We start from the raw sequence: 16,770 nt of genomic DNA on the forward strand, positions 1-16,770 counted from the left end.
TGCTCTCTAACATGCCTAAATCCTACATTAATCACATTTTATTCCCACCACCTTCTCATTAACTCCCTCCCCCTCATGATTTATAATCCTTCCAGTTATAAAACCCATACGGTCACAGGGAGAGCATGCAGAATCCACACAGACAGCACCAGGAGTCAGGATTGAAACCAGATCTCTTTCACTGTGAGGCTGCATCATCCCTTGGGTTACTTAAGTAACCTTATACAGCAAATCAAATATTTGTCTACCTTTACTGCAGTTTCTCTGGAACTGTAACACTACACTCAGTGGCCACTTTATTAGGTACACCTGTACATCTGCTCATTAATGCAAATATCTAATCAGCCAATCATGTGACAGTAACTCAATGCATTAAAGCATGCAGACATGGTCAAAAGATTCAGTTGTTGTTCAGACCAAACATCAGAATGTGGAGGAAATGTGATCTGAGTGACTTTGGCTGAGGAATGATTGTTGGTGCCAGATGGGGTGGTTTGAGTATCTTAGAAACTGCTGATCTTCTGAGATTTTCATGCACAGCTGACTCTATAGAGTTTACAGAGAATGGTGTGAAAAACAAAAAAAAAATCCAATGAGTGGTAGTTCTGTGGGCAAAATGGTCTTGTTTAATGAGAGAGGTCTGAGAACAATGGCCAGGCTAGTTCAAGCTGACATATATAGAAGGGCATCTCTGAATGCTCAGCACGTCAAATCTTGAAGTGAATGGGTACAGCAGCAGAAGACTATGAACATACACCGAGTGGCCACTTTAATAAAGTAACAACTGGGAGTATATTCTGCATTCTGATGCTTTTTGTACAACTTCATTGTATCATGAATGGAGTGACCCGTCACAATACAACGCAAATGAGAGCTTTTCACTGTCTCCGTGAGAGGAGGGGAAGAGAAAGAGGGAGCACCTGTGTTCTTTGGATGTATCACAGTTAATTCAATTCTGGTCACCTCATTATAGGAAGGATGTGGAAGCTATGGAGAGGGTGCAGAGGAGATTTACCAGGATGTTGCCTGGTTTGGAGAACAAGTCACATGAAGCAAGGTCAGCAGAGCTGGGACTTTTCTCTTTGGAGTGTAGAAGAATGAGAGGGGACTTGATAGAGGTCAACAAGGTTATGAGAGGCATAGATAGGGTGGATTGTCGGTACCTGTTTCCCAGGGCACCAATAGCAAACACCAGAGGGCATATGTACAAAATTAAGGGAGGGAAGTCATCAGGGGTAAGTTTTTTACACAGAGGGTTGTGAGTGCCTGGAATGACTTGCCAGGGACGGTGATGGAGGCTAAAACATTGAGCACATTTACAAGGAGCACTGCCACAGGAAAGCATCATGAAGGACCCTCACCACGTAGGCTGTGCCCTCTTCTCGCCGCTGTCATCAGGAAGGAAGTTCAGGAATCTTAGATCCCTCACCACCAAGTTCAGTAACAGTTATTACCCTTCAACCATCAGGCTCCTGAACCAACATGGATTATTTCACTCGCCTCAACTCTGAACTGATTCGCAACCTATGTTCCCACTTTCAAAGACTCGGGTTCTTCGCGTAATTTTTTCTCTGTTTGTTTGTTTATTTATTATTACAGCTTTTTTTTTTGTATTCGCACAGTTTGTCATCTTTTACACTTTTTTTTGTCTTTGTACATAGTTATTCATTGATTTTATGTTGTTTCTTTGTTAGTGCCTACGAGAAAATGAAGCTCAAGGTAGTATCGGGTGTCATATTGATAATAAATTTACTTTGAACTTTGAGTGCCAACGTGCGCCCCTTTGTGCGTGTGAGAGAGCGCGCACCTACATGCCCGAGTGTTTGTCTGTGCTCCGCCATGGTTAACCACTACAAACGTCAGTGTGCCAGTGGCGTCTGCCGCTGAAGTTGCAGAGAGCGGTGGAGGGAGGGGGTCCGGTGGGCGGGACGGGGGCGGAGAGAGGGTGTCTCTGTTTGTTAACGGCCTCACGAGGCTGTTTGTCTGCGGGTCCCGGGGCGTTCATGCGAACTCTGTCGGTGGAAGCTTCCTCGAACGGCGTCCTGACCGCTGCACAGGTACCTGCACCCTGTCCAATATTCCCCATAGCCCGCCTCCCAGTTCCATATCTTCCACCCCTGCCTTCCTTATCTCTGCACCCTAACCCCCACCCCTCTTCTCTCACCTCCCCACCCTTCTCTCCCCTCTATCTGCCACTTTTCTGTTGCCCCACCCCGCTCCCCTCTCCCTCTCTTCTCCCTTCCCCGCTCCCTTCGTTCCTCCTACCCTGGTGCGCTTGAATTCGTGACTCTTTCAAGGGACGGGGTGCGCGGCAAGGTCTCGGTTCGGCTGTACCCGATCGGCCCTCCCCGGGTGGCCACAGGCCCTGGGTTGCAGGACAGCAGGCAGCGGAGGGGTACCTCGCCCTCAGGCTCCGTGCCCCCTGACTGACACCGAGGGGGAGGTCGCACAAAACCAGGCGGCTGGTTGAACGCTTCTGCGGGTCGAATGTGTGGTGATTTTGACACAGTGGGCTTTCCCATACTGTACTGTTCTGTGTTGCGAGGACTTCCAGCCCAAAAGACGGGTCTCGACCCGAAATAGCGACTGTCCAACACCCCCCACCACACCCCACCCCACCCACTGAGTTGTGCGTTGCTCCGGGTTACAGTATCCACAGTCACTCATGTCTCTCCACCTTGATCTGAGGAAATCCAAAGCTAAAGGAGATAGTTTTAGTGAGAGGAGAGCGAATAGGAACAGGTACACGGGTAGGAAAAGTTGTTGATTCTCCTGTGGATTAGGGAGTAAAAAAAGGAATCGAAAGACCTGGGGAGTTCGTCATTCCCTTCTCCACAGATGCTGTCTGACCCGCTGACCCTTTCCAGCATCCATTAAATTAAAAACCAAATTCTGCCCGTCTAAAATGTAAAACGAAAGTGGAAAATTGTTTTGTTATTGGTTTTACTTGGAATCCACCGTGTGGGTTGTGGTTCCGCTATTTATCCAGGTGCTAATTTTTAACGTGAACGATTCCCAATAGCTAGCTTAGTGCCAGTCCGCGTTATGGATTTCCGCGCCAAAACGGTCTGCTTGGGGAAGTCAACCCTCGGTCGTTATGCAATTGCTTTAGTAATTGGTTTATTATTGTCATGTGTGCGGAGGTACAGTGAAAAGCTTTTGTTTGCCTTGTCTTCCTGCCATCCAGACAGTAATGCCATACATGAGTGCATCGATGTAGTGAAAATAGTCACTGTTCTCTCTAGGGTGCGCAGCCGCGCAGTAACTGAAATGCTTCCGCGCACATGGCCTTAGTTACCGCGGCTGGAATAAAGACAGACCAAAAACAAAGGTTATGAAGCATGAAAGATTTTCTTTGTACTGTATTTCATTCTACCCTTCAATTATTAACCTAAATCAAAAGTGTGTGATTTTTCAATTTTCGTTGTAAATATTCATGGTATGCATATTACAAAAAATAAACATTTAAATTGACGCACAGTTTTCAGGCCCGTGTAGAAATATTCCTGCTCAGAGCAATGGTTAGTTCATGCAGGTGATTAAAAAAAAAAATTAAAGGGGACATTGATGAAAACAGGCCCTTCAGCCCATCTGAGCTAGTCCCGTTTGGCTGCAGAACTTTCTCTCACCGGACTGTACCTGTCCACAAGTTGAGGCTTGTTGGCCAGAACTCTGGGAAAGCGCAGACCACGCTGATCAAACCTTGCCCAAGACCCCCGCATCTTCCTCCAGCAGCAGCGAGGGAGAGGAAGACCGTCCAAACACAGACAGATGGTGCTGAGCACCTGCCCGCCTTCCACTCTCGCCCTCTTTGATTCCAGTCTTGCTTGACGCTTTAACTGGTGAGATTTGGCGAGAACTGGAGTCGATCATGGTCTCCAGGCCGCAGACTCCGCTCCAAACCTCATCAAACGTCCTCAGAGGCAGCAAAGCACCAAATTGCTCGATCGGCCCAAAAACACACCATCAAGATGTAAATCACATTGATTGTGTGTGGCACAAGATTTCCAGAATTTGCAGAATCTTGTGAATCTGTCATAACAAACCTTCAGGAGAGCGAGCCTAAGAGAATCCAAGAGAATCTCCTGACATGATCCTTTATACTTCGTCAGCACAAAGATACTTACTTAGGAGTTTGCGGAGATTCGCCATGATGGCTAAAACATTGCCAGACTTCCATAGGTGTGTAGTGGAGAGTGTATTGACTGGCTGCATCACAGCCTGGTATGGAAACACTGATACCCTTGAACAGAAAATCCGACAGAAGGTAGTGGATACAGCTGAGTCCATCACGGGTAAAGCTCTCCCCTGCATTGAGCACATCTGCATGAAACGCGGTCTCAGGAAAGCAGCGTCCTTCATCAGGGATCCCCACCACCCTGTTGCCATCAGGGAGAAGTTCTAAAAGCCTCAGGACAGAGACAGAACAGAGAGTGCACTGAGCTAGAACAAGGTGATGCTGAGAACTTGAGTTGTAGAGTGCTTGAAGGTAAATCCAAGGGTTGTGGAATCAAGCCAGTGTTGAGGTGAGTGAAGTTATCCACCCAGTGAGTGAGGGTCACTAGGAACACCATATTCTTTCATATCTAGTCCCTTCTCACAGCAGCAGTAGATACGGAAGCTTGATGTCCCATGCCATCAGTTTAAGAACAGCTACTTTTCTTCAGTCGTTGGGTTCTTGAACCAACCAGCACAATTCTAATCTCTGTTCTCAGTAACTCTGCTTGCTATTACCTCTCATTGGCCTGTGATACACAGGTAACTGCCTGATGGACGATATCTGGTCTAGTTATTGAATGATTGTATTTATTTGATGTTGTGGTGTTCGCCAAGCTTGGCAATTAGCTTGCAGACGTTTCATCACCAGTGGAGGTGACATCCTCAGTGCGCAGTTGTTGGTGTTTCTCTCTGGGAGTGCTCACATTTTATAGGCCCCCATTTGCTTGCCTCGGTCCTGATTGGCTTCCTCTTTAGTTGTCCTTTGAATTCTATTGGCTCGTGTTTCTTTAGCTCTTAGGGGTTCATAGATGGCATCTATTTTGATATGTCCCAGTCTCTCGTTCTTCATTTACCAAGATCAGTGACAGTAGATCACGTCTCTGTACCGACAGTCTGTGTTCCCGTAAATGAGTTGAAAGTTTATGTCCTGTCTGGCTGATGTAGTTCCAGTTGCCGTGACAACAGGTGATCCTGCACACCACATTGCTTTGGTCGGCTGTCTTTGCCAGTACCTTGTCCCCATGTGTTTACAAAAAACTTGCTTGAAACAGATTACTGTTGAATTTGAGGGGGAATTTTTAGTGAAGTGGTCAGTGTGTGTGTGTGGTTTTCAATGTGAGACCTGTGGGCTAGGGAAGTATATTAGAAGTGACATTCAACACTTGGTGACAGATTTATTCTCTTAATACCAAATAAATTAGTTTTGTGGACTCTCACTGAGACCAATTTGAGCTTCACCTCAGAATTCCTCTGAGGGCAAAAGACTCCTTCCACATCTGGAGTTTTCAGCTTAATGAGAGGAGTATCAAATTACCAGCCTTTTAGTCTGTGCATGGAATGATTTATTGAGTGTGACGCTGAGCTGCAAAAGGCCTCCGAGACTTCTCCTTCCCTCCCACCTCCTGTCTGTAATGGGGAGCCTTTTCCCTAAGGAAAGCTGTAAAATTATCCAATAAGAAACTAGCTGCTGGTTGAACTTAGTGAGTCAGGCAGCATCTATGGAGGCAGAGGATGGTGGATGATCCCAGCAATGAAAGAGTTAATGTAGGAGGAGCATTTGCTGGCTCTGGGCAAGGCAGGTTTGGAGTACGGTGAACAGTTTGGAGCCCTATATCTAGGAAAGGATACGTTGGCATTGGAGAGGGTCAAGAAGAGGTTTACAAAAATGATCCCTGAAATTAAAGGGTTAACCTAGGAGGAGCATTTGATGGCTCTGGGCCTGTACTCGTTGGAGGTTAAAAGAAATGAAAGGGGAATCTCATCGGAATCTATCGAAAATTGAAAGACTAGATACAATGGACATTGAGAAAATGTTTCTAGTAGTGGGGGAGTCTAGGACCAGAGGGCACAGTCTCACAACAGAAGGATGTTCCTTCAGAACAGAGATGAGAGGAATTTCTTTAGTCAGAGTGTGGTGAATCTGTGGAATTCATTTCCATAGATGGCTGTGGAGGCCAAGCCATTCGGTATATTTAAAGTGGAGATTAGGTTCTTGATTAGTAAAGGTGTCAAATGTTACAAGGGAAAAGGCAGGAGAATGGGGTTGAGAAGGAAAATAAGTCAACCATGATGGAATGGCAGTGCAGACTTGATGGGCCAAATGGCTGACCTCTACTTCATTGTCTTATAGTCAACATTCCTACATCAGGACTAAAAGGGTAGAGGGGAAATAACTAGTATAAAGAAGCGAGACAGGAGCTAGCAAGCAGTAGCCCCTCTTCACCTGGATCTACCTATTAGCAGCCATCTCCTGTCTCTCCCCTCCCCTCTCACCTCTTCATACCAACTCGCCTCTCTGCACTCATTCCCCCAGCTGTGTTTGGGCAGGTAGAGCCCAGTGCCAGATCTGGTGTAGAAACAAATAGGATTCAGCAGGTTTTATGGCTGGATGTCACAAGTGACGACACATACAGCCCTTCCCCCATGTCTGCTCCCAGAAAAGGAAACGATATTTAGTGGTACCAACCACAAACTACTGGAGGAACTCAGCAGGCCAGGCAGCATCTATGAAATAGAGTAAACGGGCAACGTTTTGGGCCGAGCTCGTTCATCAGGACTGATGACGGGTCTTGGCTCAAAAAGTCGACTTTATTTCTTTCTATCGATGCTGCCTGACCTGCTGAGTACCTCATGCATTTTGTGTGTGTTGCCTTGGATTTCCAGCATCTGCTGATTTTTTTTTTGTGTTTGTGAACCTATATTCAGTGGCCACTTTATTAGGTACACCTGCTCATTAATGCAAATATCTAGTCAGCCGATCATGTGGCAGCTACTCAATGCAGAAAAGTACCCAGACCTGGTCAAGAGGTTCAATTGTTGTTCAGACCAAATATCAGAAAGGAGGAAAAATGCGATCTTAGTGACAATGGCCGTGGAGTGATTGTTGGTGCCAGATGGGGTGGTTTAAATTTTTCAGAAACTGCTGACCTCCTGGGCTTTTAATGCACAACAGTCTTTTGAATTTACAAAGAATATTGTGGAAAAATTAGAAACATCCAGTGAGCAGTAGCTCTGTGGGTGAGAGTGCCTTGTTAATGAGAGAGGTCAGAGGAGATTGGCCAAACTGGTTCAAGCTGACAGGAAGGCGACAGTAACTCAAATAACCACATGTTACAACAGTGGTGTGTAGAAGAACATCTCTAAATGCACAGCTTATCAAACCTAGAAGAGAATGGGTTACAGCCATTAATATACATCCAGTGGCCACTCGATTAGGTACAGGAGGTACCTAATCGATCCTGATGCAGAAGTGGCCACTGTGTAAATACATAAGATTAGCCTATATACAGTACATAGACATAAAGTGATGCTAGGTACAGGAGTATCTGTACATAAGGTGACTCTGATAAAGTAGGGGTGGGTGGAGGTGTCGATCAGTCTGACAGTTTGGGGAAGTCACTGTTTTCGAGTTTGGTGGTCCTGGCATGGATACCCCGTAGCCTTGTCCTTGATCAGAGTAGGACCAACAATCGATGAGTAGAGTGGGTGAATCCTTCATGATACCGCTAGCTGTTTTCTGACAACATTCCGTATTATACGTCCTTGATGGCAGGTAGGCTGGTGCCGGTGATGCAATAGAGCAGTTTAAACTACCCGCTGTAGATCCCTCCCATCTGCCACAGTGGACAACATCACAAAAATATTATATTATCATCCATTAGGATGAATCTCATTACTCAGTTTGGAGTACTTCACGCTCTTGAATGGGCGTATTTCAGGGCTGGTTGGATGGGAAAAGACAAGGAAACCCATGCCAAAGGTATAAGTTCAACAACTGAGCTGAAGCACTGATGACCCTTCTAATGTTATTTACAAAGTGTTCTGGCCTTGGAGTACAGAAGCCTTAAGTCCCACATCACTAGTTTCAGAAACAGCTACTTCTTTTCAACAATTCAGTTCTTGAACCAACCTGCAAACCCTAATCTCCACCTCAGTAAGACCATAAGACGTAGGAGTAGAATTAGGCCAATTGGCCCATCGAGTCTGTTTTGTCATTCCATCGTGATTGATTGATTATCCCCTTCAACCCATTTTCCTGCCTTCTCCCTGTAACCATTGACGCCCTTACTAATCAAGAATCTATCAACCTCTGCTTTAGATAAACCCAATGACTTGGCCTCCACAGCCATCTGTGGCAATGAATTCCACAAATTCACCACCCTCTAGCTAAATAAATTCCTCATCATATCTGTTCTAAATGGACACCATTCTATTCTGAGGCTGTGCCCTCTGGTCCTAGAATCCCCCACTGTAGGAAACATCACATCCACTCTATCTAGGCCTTTCAACACTACGAACATTTTGCCACACAATGCTCATTGTGTTCTTTCTTGTATGATTTATGGATTTTTGTTTTTCTTGTAAATGTGATGTGTCTAAAGTTCCCAACCATTTTTTAATGCCATGAAGGCTTACCATTAACCGAGGTGTCCTTGGACCTCAGGTTGGGAACCCCTGTTCTAATGCTATGTGCCTGTGGTGTTGCTGCAGCTCTGATGAAGGGTCTCAGCCCAACATGCTGATCTCTTCTTTCCCCTCCTGATTTGCTGAGTTCCTCCAGCATTTTGCGCCGGTCACTATACAAGTCCTTTAAGCCTAGTAATTGTAAAAGGGGAGTTTGTAAGTATTTGCATAGTTAATTCCCCAAGTGGGCTACCTTTGGCTGTTGCTGCTGAGATGCGGAAACCTCATTATTTTTGGTTGAAAGTAGTGACTGTCAGATCCACAAATACGCAGTCATTGAGAAAATCTGACTTAAAGCGGCTCTAGAATTTGGATTACATGCGAGAGTGCAGTTCAAATATTGCATTGGAATGTGAGGTAGATCCTATTAAGTAGATACTTTGATTTTTACCTTAACAGATGGCACTCAAATCTTTTCTATCACCAGAAGATCCTGATGCTCCTGTGCAGTAACATCATGGTGTTATGCAGTGTTGTACCTGGTGAAGTGCTGTAAGCCAAAGGCTTGTCCTGATGTCGTGGTTAATGATAGGACTCCTGACACTTCTACTGAAGGTCCCCATGTTCCTTTCCAACACCCGCTCGGAGGATGTGGCTCTCCAATATCGGCTGCGGCGTCTGGAGACTGCAGCTCAGAGAAAGAACCTTTTGACCCTCTTGGGTACCAACACCACTCGTAAGGTACGTCACAGCCTTGCAGGTTTCTCCGTAAAACATCCATACTTTTGACCTCCTGACAGTCTGGGAAATATAGTCAACATTTCAAGCCAACTGATGAAGGGTCTCTGCTTGAAATGTTGACCATTTATTTCCCTCCATAGAAGCTGCCTGACTTGCTGAGTTCTTCCGGCAGTTTGTGTGTGTTGCTCAAGATTTCCAACACCTGCAGAATCTCTAGTGTCTATTAATGGTTGATATTCTGGTGTGCATTGCAAGATGTTGAAGCTCTGATTTTGCCAACTACTTGCTGTTCCAGGTTCCACAGGCAATTATCATCGGCGTTCGGAAAGGGGGAACAAGAGCTCTCTTGGAGATGATAAACCTTCATCCTGATGTTGTGGTGGCCAAGGCAGAGGTCCACTTCTTTGACTGGGATGAGAACTACCAGAAGGGCCTTGAGTGGTACCGTGAGCAGATGCCGGTGTCTCTGCCCCACCAGCTTACCCTGGAGAAGACCCCCGGTTACTTCACCGCGTGGAAGGCCGCCGAGAGAATCTACAACATGAGCAACTCCACCAGGCTGCTGCTCATCATTCGAGACCCGGCAGAGCGCGTCATCTCCGACTACACGCAGGTGTGGTACAACAGGAGGGAGCGTCAGAAAAGATGCCAGCCTGTTGAAGAACTTCTGGTGCAGAATGGGAAGTTAAATGCCAAGTACAAGGCCATCCAGCGCAGTGTGTATGACGTCCACATGGCAATCTGGCTGAGACTGTTCCCACGGCACCAGATCCACCTGGTGGATGGAGACGCTTTGATCAAGAATCCACTGTCCCAGCTGCAGGAGGTGGAGAGGTTCCTCCAGCTTCCTCCCCGGATCAAAGCCTCCAACTTCTATTTCAACCAGACAAAAGGTTTCTACTGCATGCGTGCTGCAGGGCGCGAGAGGTGCCTGGACCAGTCCAAAGGACGGCCCCATCCTCCAGTGAATCGAACTGTCCTGCTGCAACTCTGCGATTATTTCAAGGAACACAATGAGAATTTCTTCAGAATGGTGGGGAGGACATTTAACTGGTGCTGAAGAATCCCAAAGAAACTCACTTCTAATCCAGTGATAGTACCACTGCAGTCAGTTTTTGCACTTACTAACTATGCCTGAGAAATGAGACGCAACACAGAGACCCCAGAAGGCCACAACATTCCATCACAAAGCATCTTCCTTCAACAGTTTTGGACTCCTTGTCTAAGAAAAAATGTGCAGGCATTGGGGACGGTCCAGAGGAGGTTCACAGGAATGACTCCGGGAATGAAAGTGTTAACCTATGAGCAACATTTGGTGTCTCTGGGCCTGTACTAGAAAGAATGGGGATGCTGGGAAGGGGGGGGTGGGGGGGTGAGGAGGGGTGTGGCAGGAATCTCATTAAAATAAGAGCTAGATAGAGTGGACATGGAGAGGATGTTTCCTATAATAGGTGGGTCTAGGACCAGAGGGCACAGTCTCAGAATAGAAGGATGTCCCTTTAGAACAGAGATGATGAGGAATTTCTTTAGCCAGAGGTTAGTGACTCTGGATTTGATCGCCATAGATGGCTGTGGAGGCAAAGTCACTGGGAATATTTAAAGCGGTGGTTGATAATTTCTTGATTAGTAAGGGCGTCATAGGTTACAGGAAGAAGGCAGGAGAACAGGATTTTTTCTTACTGCCCATTACACCGCTGGTCCTCCATCTCTGTTTAGAAGGATTCTTCATTGCTGTTTCTGTAACAATTGTTTTTTGACCAGTCAGGGTTGTTAGCCCCAAGATGAACCCCCCCCCCCCCCAAAAAAAAACCTGGAGGACCAGTGGACCATTCTTTGTCTGGCCTTTACCTTTTGACCTGTTTGGCATGGATGACCCTATCAAGAGCCAAAGCACAAGGCCCTGATTCCAGCCAACATTGTTCTGTAGGTCATTGAGGCAGACAAGCCTCCAAAGCCTGAGACAAGGTTGTGGTACTCTTGGAGGAGGATGATGGGGTTGAGAGGGAGAAAACAGCCATGGTGGGATGGCAGAGCAGACTTGATGGGCCAAATGGCCTAATTCTTCTCCTATGTTTTATGGACTTATGGTCTTACATCAGTGCCTGGATATTGTGCACTATTGATTACAGACTTCTATCAGTGATACCCTGCGTCTGATCTTTACACACTTTCTATGAAAACTAGCAAATTTTGTAGATTATAAGTAGCAAAACATTTCTTATGGGGGGGGGAGGGAAACAGTTCCATTGACTTAAAGAAAACTGCTACTTAGTAAAATGTAATGATCTAATCATCTTGAATATTTTGCTTGTTAATTTGATTGTGGTGGTGTGGCTGTTATTGTAATTATATTGGGACATCACTTGAGTTACTCCATCTGTCTGTCAGTCTGAGTGACTGTACTTACAGTTCAATAAAAGCTGTACCTGTGTTATCATGAAGACTGTGAACACATTAAAAAAATTTCAGAGTAAATTTATTATCAAAGTATGGATTCTTCTTCTTGGACCTTGGCTCCCGGTGGAGCATAGGGCACTGGTGACCTCCCATCTCTATCGTCCAAAGTCGATGGCAGGGTTGGGGTTCTTCAATGTTTCTGTGATCCATTGTATCCACTGTACAGGGAATTGTTCCGTACAGCTTCACCAGAGCCCTGTTGGTCAGTCTTACCTGTTTCCACCTCTTATGACAAGGGCATACAGCTGGACTTCGGAATGTATGGAAAAACTATATTTAACAAAAACTGACAAACAGCCAACATGCAAAACACAAATCACGCTAATAATAAAAATAAATAATATCGAGAACATGATTTGTCAAGTCCTTGAAAGTGAGTCCATAGACTGTGGAATCAGTTCAGTGTTCAATGTTGAGATGAGTGAAGTTATCCATGCTGGTTTAGGAGCCTGATGGTTGGAGGGTAATAACTCTTCCTGAACCTCCTGCCCGATGGTAGTAGTAAGAAGACAGCATGGTCTGGATGGTGGGTCCCCTAGATAATGGATGCTGCTTTCTTGTGGTAGAACTCCTTGCAGATGTGCTCAACAATGGGGAGGGCTTTGTGATGGACTGGGCTGTTTATCACAGTGTGACATGTTAAAACTTTAAAAGCTAATCTCTCTGGTGGAAAACAATTAAGGCAGGACGCCCCCATGACCTGTGCTGTCATTTCATACCCAAAGCAAAAGGGGATCCCAGTCTTTGAGTTATTGGAAAGAAAGGTTAGCCTTTGACGTTGCAGTGTTCACCAAGTTTGGCAATTAGCTTGCGGACATTGCATCATCAATCGAGTTGATACTCTCAGTGAGCAGTTGATGTTTCTCACTGGGAATTATTGTATTTACATAGACTCCTGTTTGCTTCCTGATTAGCTACCCCTTCAGTTGATCTTTGAATTAAATTGGCTTGCGTTTCCTTAGCACTTAGTGGTCTGTAGATGATGTTTATGTTGATATGTTTGTTTACAGATTTATCAGAAGAGAACCATGCTTCTAAAAATTCTCATGCCTTGCTTCGTGGTTTCCCTGCGCAGAACCGCTGTGGTGTTCCAGTCAAAGTGGCGTCCTTCTGGGTCTTCGTGTACGAAGATCAGCGACAGTGGGATCAGGTCTCTGTACTGTTAGTCTGTGTTCCCGTAAATGAGCTGAGAATTTACGTTCTGTCTGGCTGACTTAGTTCTTGTTGCCGTGTCCACAGGTGATCCTCTACACCACATTGCTTTTGTCGGCTGTCTTTACTAGTACCTCGTTTCTTCAGACAAGCTACCAATATTCCCCACTGTTCTCGATTAGTTTTACTTATCACATGTGAATCAAAACTTTGGAACATTAAGTGAAATGTGGGGTTTTGCATGAATGACCCAACACAGCCCAAAGATTGTGCTGGGGGGCAGCCCACAAGTGTTACTACACTTCCAGTGCCAACATAGCATGCCAAGAACTTACCAACCCCAACCCACGTCTTTGGACTGTGGGAGGAAACCCGAGCACCCGGAGGAAACCCACAGAGTCACAGGGAAAACGTTCAAACTCCTTACAGCCAGCGGAGGGAACTGAACCCCAATCGGTGACCGATGGTGGTGTAAAATGTTCATCCCACAAGAAAGCAGGACTGCCTAGAAACGGAAGATGCCAGAATCCTGCTGGAAGAACTCAGCATCTATGGGGGGAGGGGGGGGAGGTGAGGAATTGTTGACATCCCACATCAGGATGGAGGATGGCTGGTGTAAAGAGGAGGGATTGGTGGAGTGAGGGATGGATAAATCTTGGAAAGGGAGAGGGAGAAGTTTGGCTGTAAGGTTGTGACCCAAAACGTCGACAATACCTTTAAATGTTCCCACTGGCGTGCGACTCAAATAGCCTCTGACAACTATGTCCAGCTACTAAGCTCAGCAGAGCAGTTTCATTTTTCAATTTAAAATCTTTTTTATTGATTATTTTTGAAGATTAACAAAAAAGGAGCAGTTTCTACTAACATGAGAAGGCAGGTCACAGGCACCTTAAAACTAGCTGGAGTTAGGGCTCGATGGCTGTGATTGGCAGATTATCTAAGAGAAAAGGAAAGCTCTGATCTCAAACTTCTGCCTTGTGGCTGTACCCTCTCATGGGGAAGGCTTTTGGAGTAAAGCCCAAGGGGGAAAAATCTGGAGCTGGAGTCCCTAAGGCAGCCCTACATTGAGGTCAACACCGACTAGCAACTTCCACAACACCCCTGGTGCCAAACTGGATCAGTCTCTGCCTTTCCTTTGGATTCATCAGCTGCATGGGAAGGGGGAGCCTGATACATGGGTAATAGCTTGCTCTCCATATCGTACTGCCCTGGTTTGCATATCACGTAGACGGCTGGGACGCAACGTCCATGGTGGATCCCAACCAACAGAGGGCCTCATCTGGGAATAAGGAATTCAGTCCAATATCTTAGCTGGCATTTTATTTTATTGAGATACAGCGCGGAATAAGCCCTTCCAGGAACCCCTGATTCAATCCTAGTCTAATCATGGGACAATTTATAGTGACCAATTAACCTACCAACCGGTACATCTTTGAACTGTGGGAGGAAACACACGCTGTCACAGGGAGAACGTGCAAACTCCTTACAGGCAGTGGCGGGAATTGAACGAGGATCATTGGTAACGTGTCTCTTCCCATTCCATCTGTCACATTTCAGCCTTTCAGTACCCTTTCCATTCCACACAGTATCGGAGATTGGAACTTGTTTATTATTGTTATATGTACCAAGGTACAGTGAAAAACTTGACTTGCAGACTGTTTATATGGAATAAAATCAATTCATTACACAGTGCATTCAGGTAATAGAAGGGAAAGCAAAACCAGAGTACAAAATACAGGGTAACAGCTACAAAGGAAGTGCAGTGCAGGTAGACAATAAGATGCAAGATCATATCGAGGTAGATTGTGAGGTTAAGAGTCGATTTAAATGCCAGGCCAGATGGATTGAAAAGGCAGATTGTTGGGACCAGAGGGGAGGGTTGGGCTGGTTCAGCTCTGCGATCTTAACTCCAGTCTGCGTTGCGCTGAGGCTGTGGGCCAGCCCTGGGCTTCAGCTCACAATTTGTAGTTTTTTCTCTCTCTGCACATCGCATGTTTGTTGGTCTTTTTTTTTAATGGGTTCTTTTGGGTTTCTTGTTTTGTGGCTGCCTGTGAGGAGACGAATCTCAAGGTTGTATAATGTACACATACTTTGATCATAAATGTACTTATCCGATCATATCACTGCTCAACATTCTTTTCACAGCCGGGCAGAAGCCGTCCTCAAGCTCGGTGGTATGTCCATTCAGGCTTTTGTATGATGGGAGGGGGGAGAAGAGGAAATGTCCAGACTGGGTGGGGCATTTGATTATGCTGGCTGCTCTACCAAGGTAGCAAGAAATATCAACTCCACAACTTTCTGCAGTTTCTTGGGGTGGCGCGCAATGTGCAACCCAAGCCATTGTGCATCCGGATAGAATGGTTTCTATGGAGCTGAACTGTTTCCTCTCGGACACAGGTTCCCAGCCTTTTATTATGCCATGGAGCAACAGGTCTGTAGACCCCCTGCTGTAGGAGCAACTCAGCCTCTTCATGGATCTCACCTGCTCCCTCAATATCACCTCCCTGAATAAGAAGGCACAGCAGCACCTCCACTTCCTGAGGAGATTGAAGCAAGCAAGGCTCCCCCCCCCCCCCCCCACCACCGCCATCTTAACTGAATTTTACAGATGCACTATTGAGGGCGTCCCGACAAGCTGCATCTCCATCTCGAACGGGACCAGAAGAGCATCAGACAGGAAGTCCCTACAAAGGACTGTGAGAATGGCCGAGAGTAGGATCTCCTTACCATCCATCCGGGACATTTATCAGGAGTGCTGCTTACGCAGAGCCCTTAGTATTATCAATGATCCCACCCATCCATCTGCATCCTGCGTCCTCTTTAACATTGCCCACTGAGTGTACGTTTCTTCTTGGTTAGTAGTTAAATAACTTCTCAAGTAAACACTTTTGAACTATTGTGATATTAAAATGCTGGCCATTAAAAATGTTTTTTGTATAATATTATTACTTTTCAATATTAGGATTCAATTTAATTTACATGAATATGGGGTAATGAAATTATAAGTGTGATTCAAATATATTGTAATTGATATATGATATATATCCTCCTGTACTCTATATTCTTTTTTGTAAGAAATCAATAAAAATATTGAAAACGAAAGAAAACATTTAGCTTATTTTGATCAATGGTCTGGGTGTTTTAGTTGGAGAGGGTGGCAAAATTTCTTCTGCATCTCATTTCCAAGTTGATGCAATCACAGAATGAAGTGAGCCCCCTGAGTTACGAGAGCAACTCTATTCATTTGTTTCCCCTTCTTGAGGCGCTGTTTCTGGAGGATGACCTTGATGGATCTGGCGGAGTCTACGATGCTTTGCCGCTTCTTAGGATCCTGTGAATTGGAGCCCTCCAATACCAGGATGTGATGCAACCGGTCATAATGCTCTCCACCGTCCGTCTATAGATATTTATAAAACTCATTTTGGTGACACGCTGAGTTCTCCACAAACTCCCAATAAATAAAGCTGCTGGTATACTGTACATCACTGGTGATTGCATCAACGTGTTGGACCCAGATCCTCAGAGGCGTTAATGGCCAAGAGCTTGAAGCTGCTCACCCTTTCCACCTCTGACTCCTCAATGAGGACTGCTCTGTGTTTTCACTTCCATCCCCTCAAGCCCGCAACAATATTTTGGGGGACTTTAGGGTTTATGTTGCCTGCGTTCCTGGATTCAGCCCAATCTTTTTATCGAGCGGTTTGATCGGTACGCTCCGGGGCGCTTCAGTGGAGAATACTTTGACCTGTTGCCCGCGGTGGGCAGGTGGTGGGACGCTGTACTGAACAAAACTGAACACTG

The 16,770-nt window shown here is 45.7% G+C and overlaps 1 protein-coding gene across 2 annotated transcripts; it reads left to right on the forward strand.

The window, feature by feature from the left end:
* The first annotated feature begins 1,939 nt into the window (after window positions 1-1,939).
* On the forward strand, window positions 1,940-16,079 carry LOC140735344 (heparan sulfate glucosamine 3-O-sulfotransferase 1-like). 2 transcript variants are annotated; one of them, XM_073060295.1, is made up of 3 exons: window positions 1,940-2,057; window positions 9,110-9,363; window positions 9,659-16,079. In XM_073060295.1, the coding sequence occupies exons 2-3, from the start codon at window positions 9,196-9,198 to the stop codon at window positions 10,421-10,423; spliced, it is 933 nt and encodes a 310-aa protein (XP_072916396.1). In that variant the 5' UTR covers window positions 1,940-2,057; window positions 9,110-9,195; the 3' UTR covers window positions 10,424-16,079. The 2 variants fall into 2 exon arrangements, with proteins under 2 accessions (XP_072916396.1, XP_072916388.1); XM_073060287.1 differs by having other exon boundaries at window positions 1,941-2,057; window positions 9,082-9,363.
* Window positions 16,080-16,770: the final 691 nt, after the last annotated feature.

The sequence above is a fragment of the Hemitrygon akajei genome, chromosome 1 (genome assembly GCF_048418815.1).
Source record: "Hemitrygon akajei chromosome 1, sHemAka1.3, whole genome shotgun sequence".
Lineage (NCBI taxonomy): Eukaryota > Metazoa > Chordata > Chondrichthyes > Myliobatiformes > Dasyatidae > Hemitrygon > Hemitrygon akajei.

Excerpts from the sequence above, each read along its gene's own strand:
- LOC140735344 (XM_073060295.1), top strand. The coding sequence starts at position 9,196 with ATGTCGTGGTTAATGATAGGACTCCTGACACTTCTACTGAAGGTCCCC. Across the intron at positions 9,364-9,658 it reads GTACCAACACCACTCGTAAG|GTTCCACAGGCAATTATCAT; the intron begins GTACGTCACAGC and ends TTGCTGTTCCAG.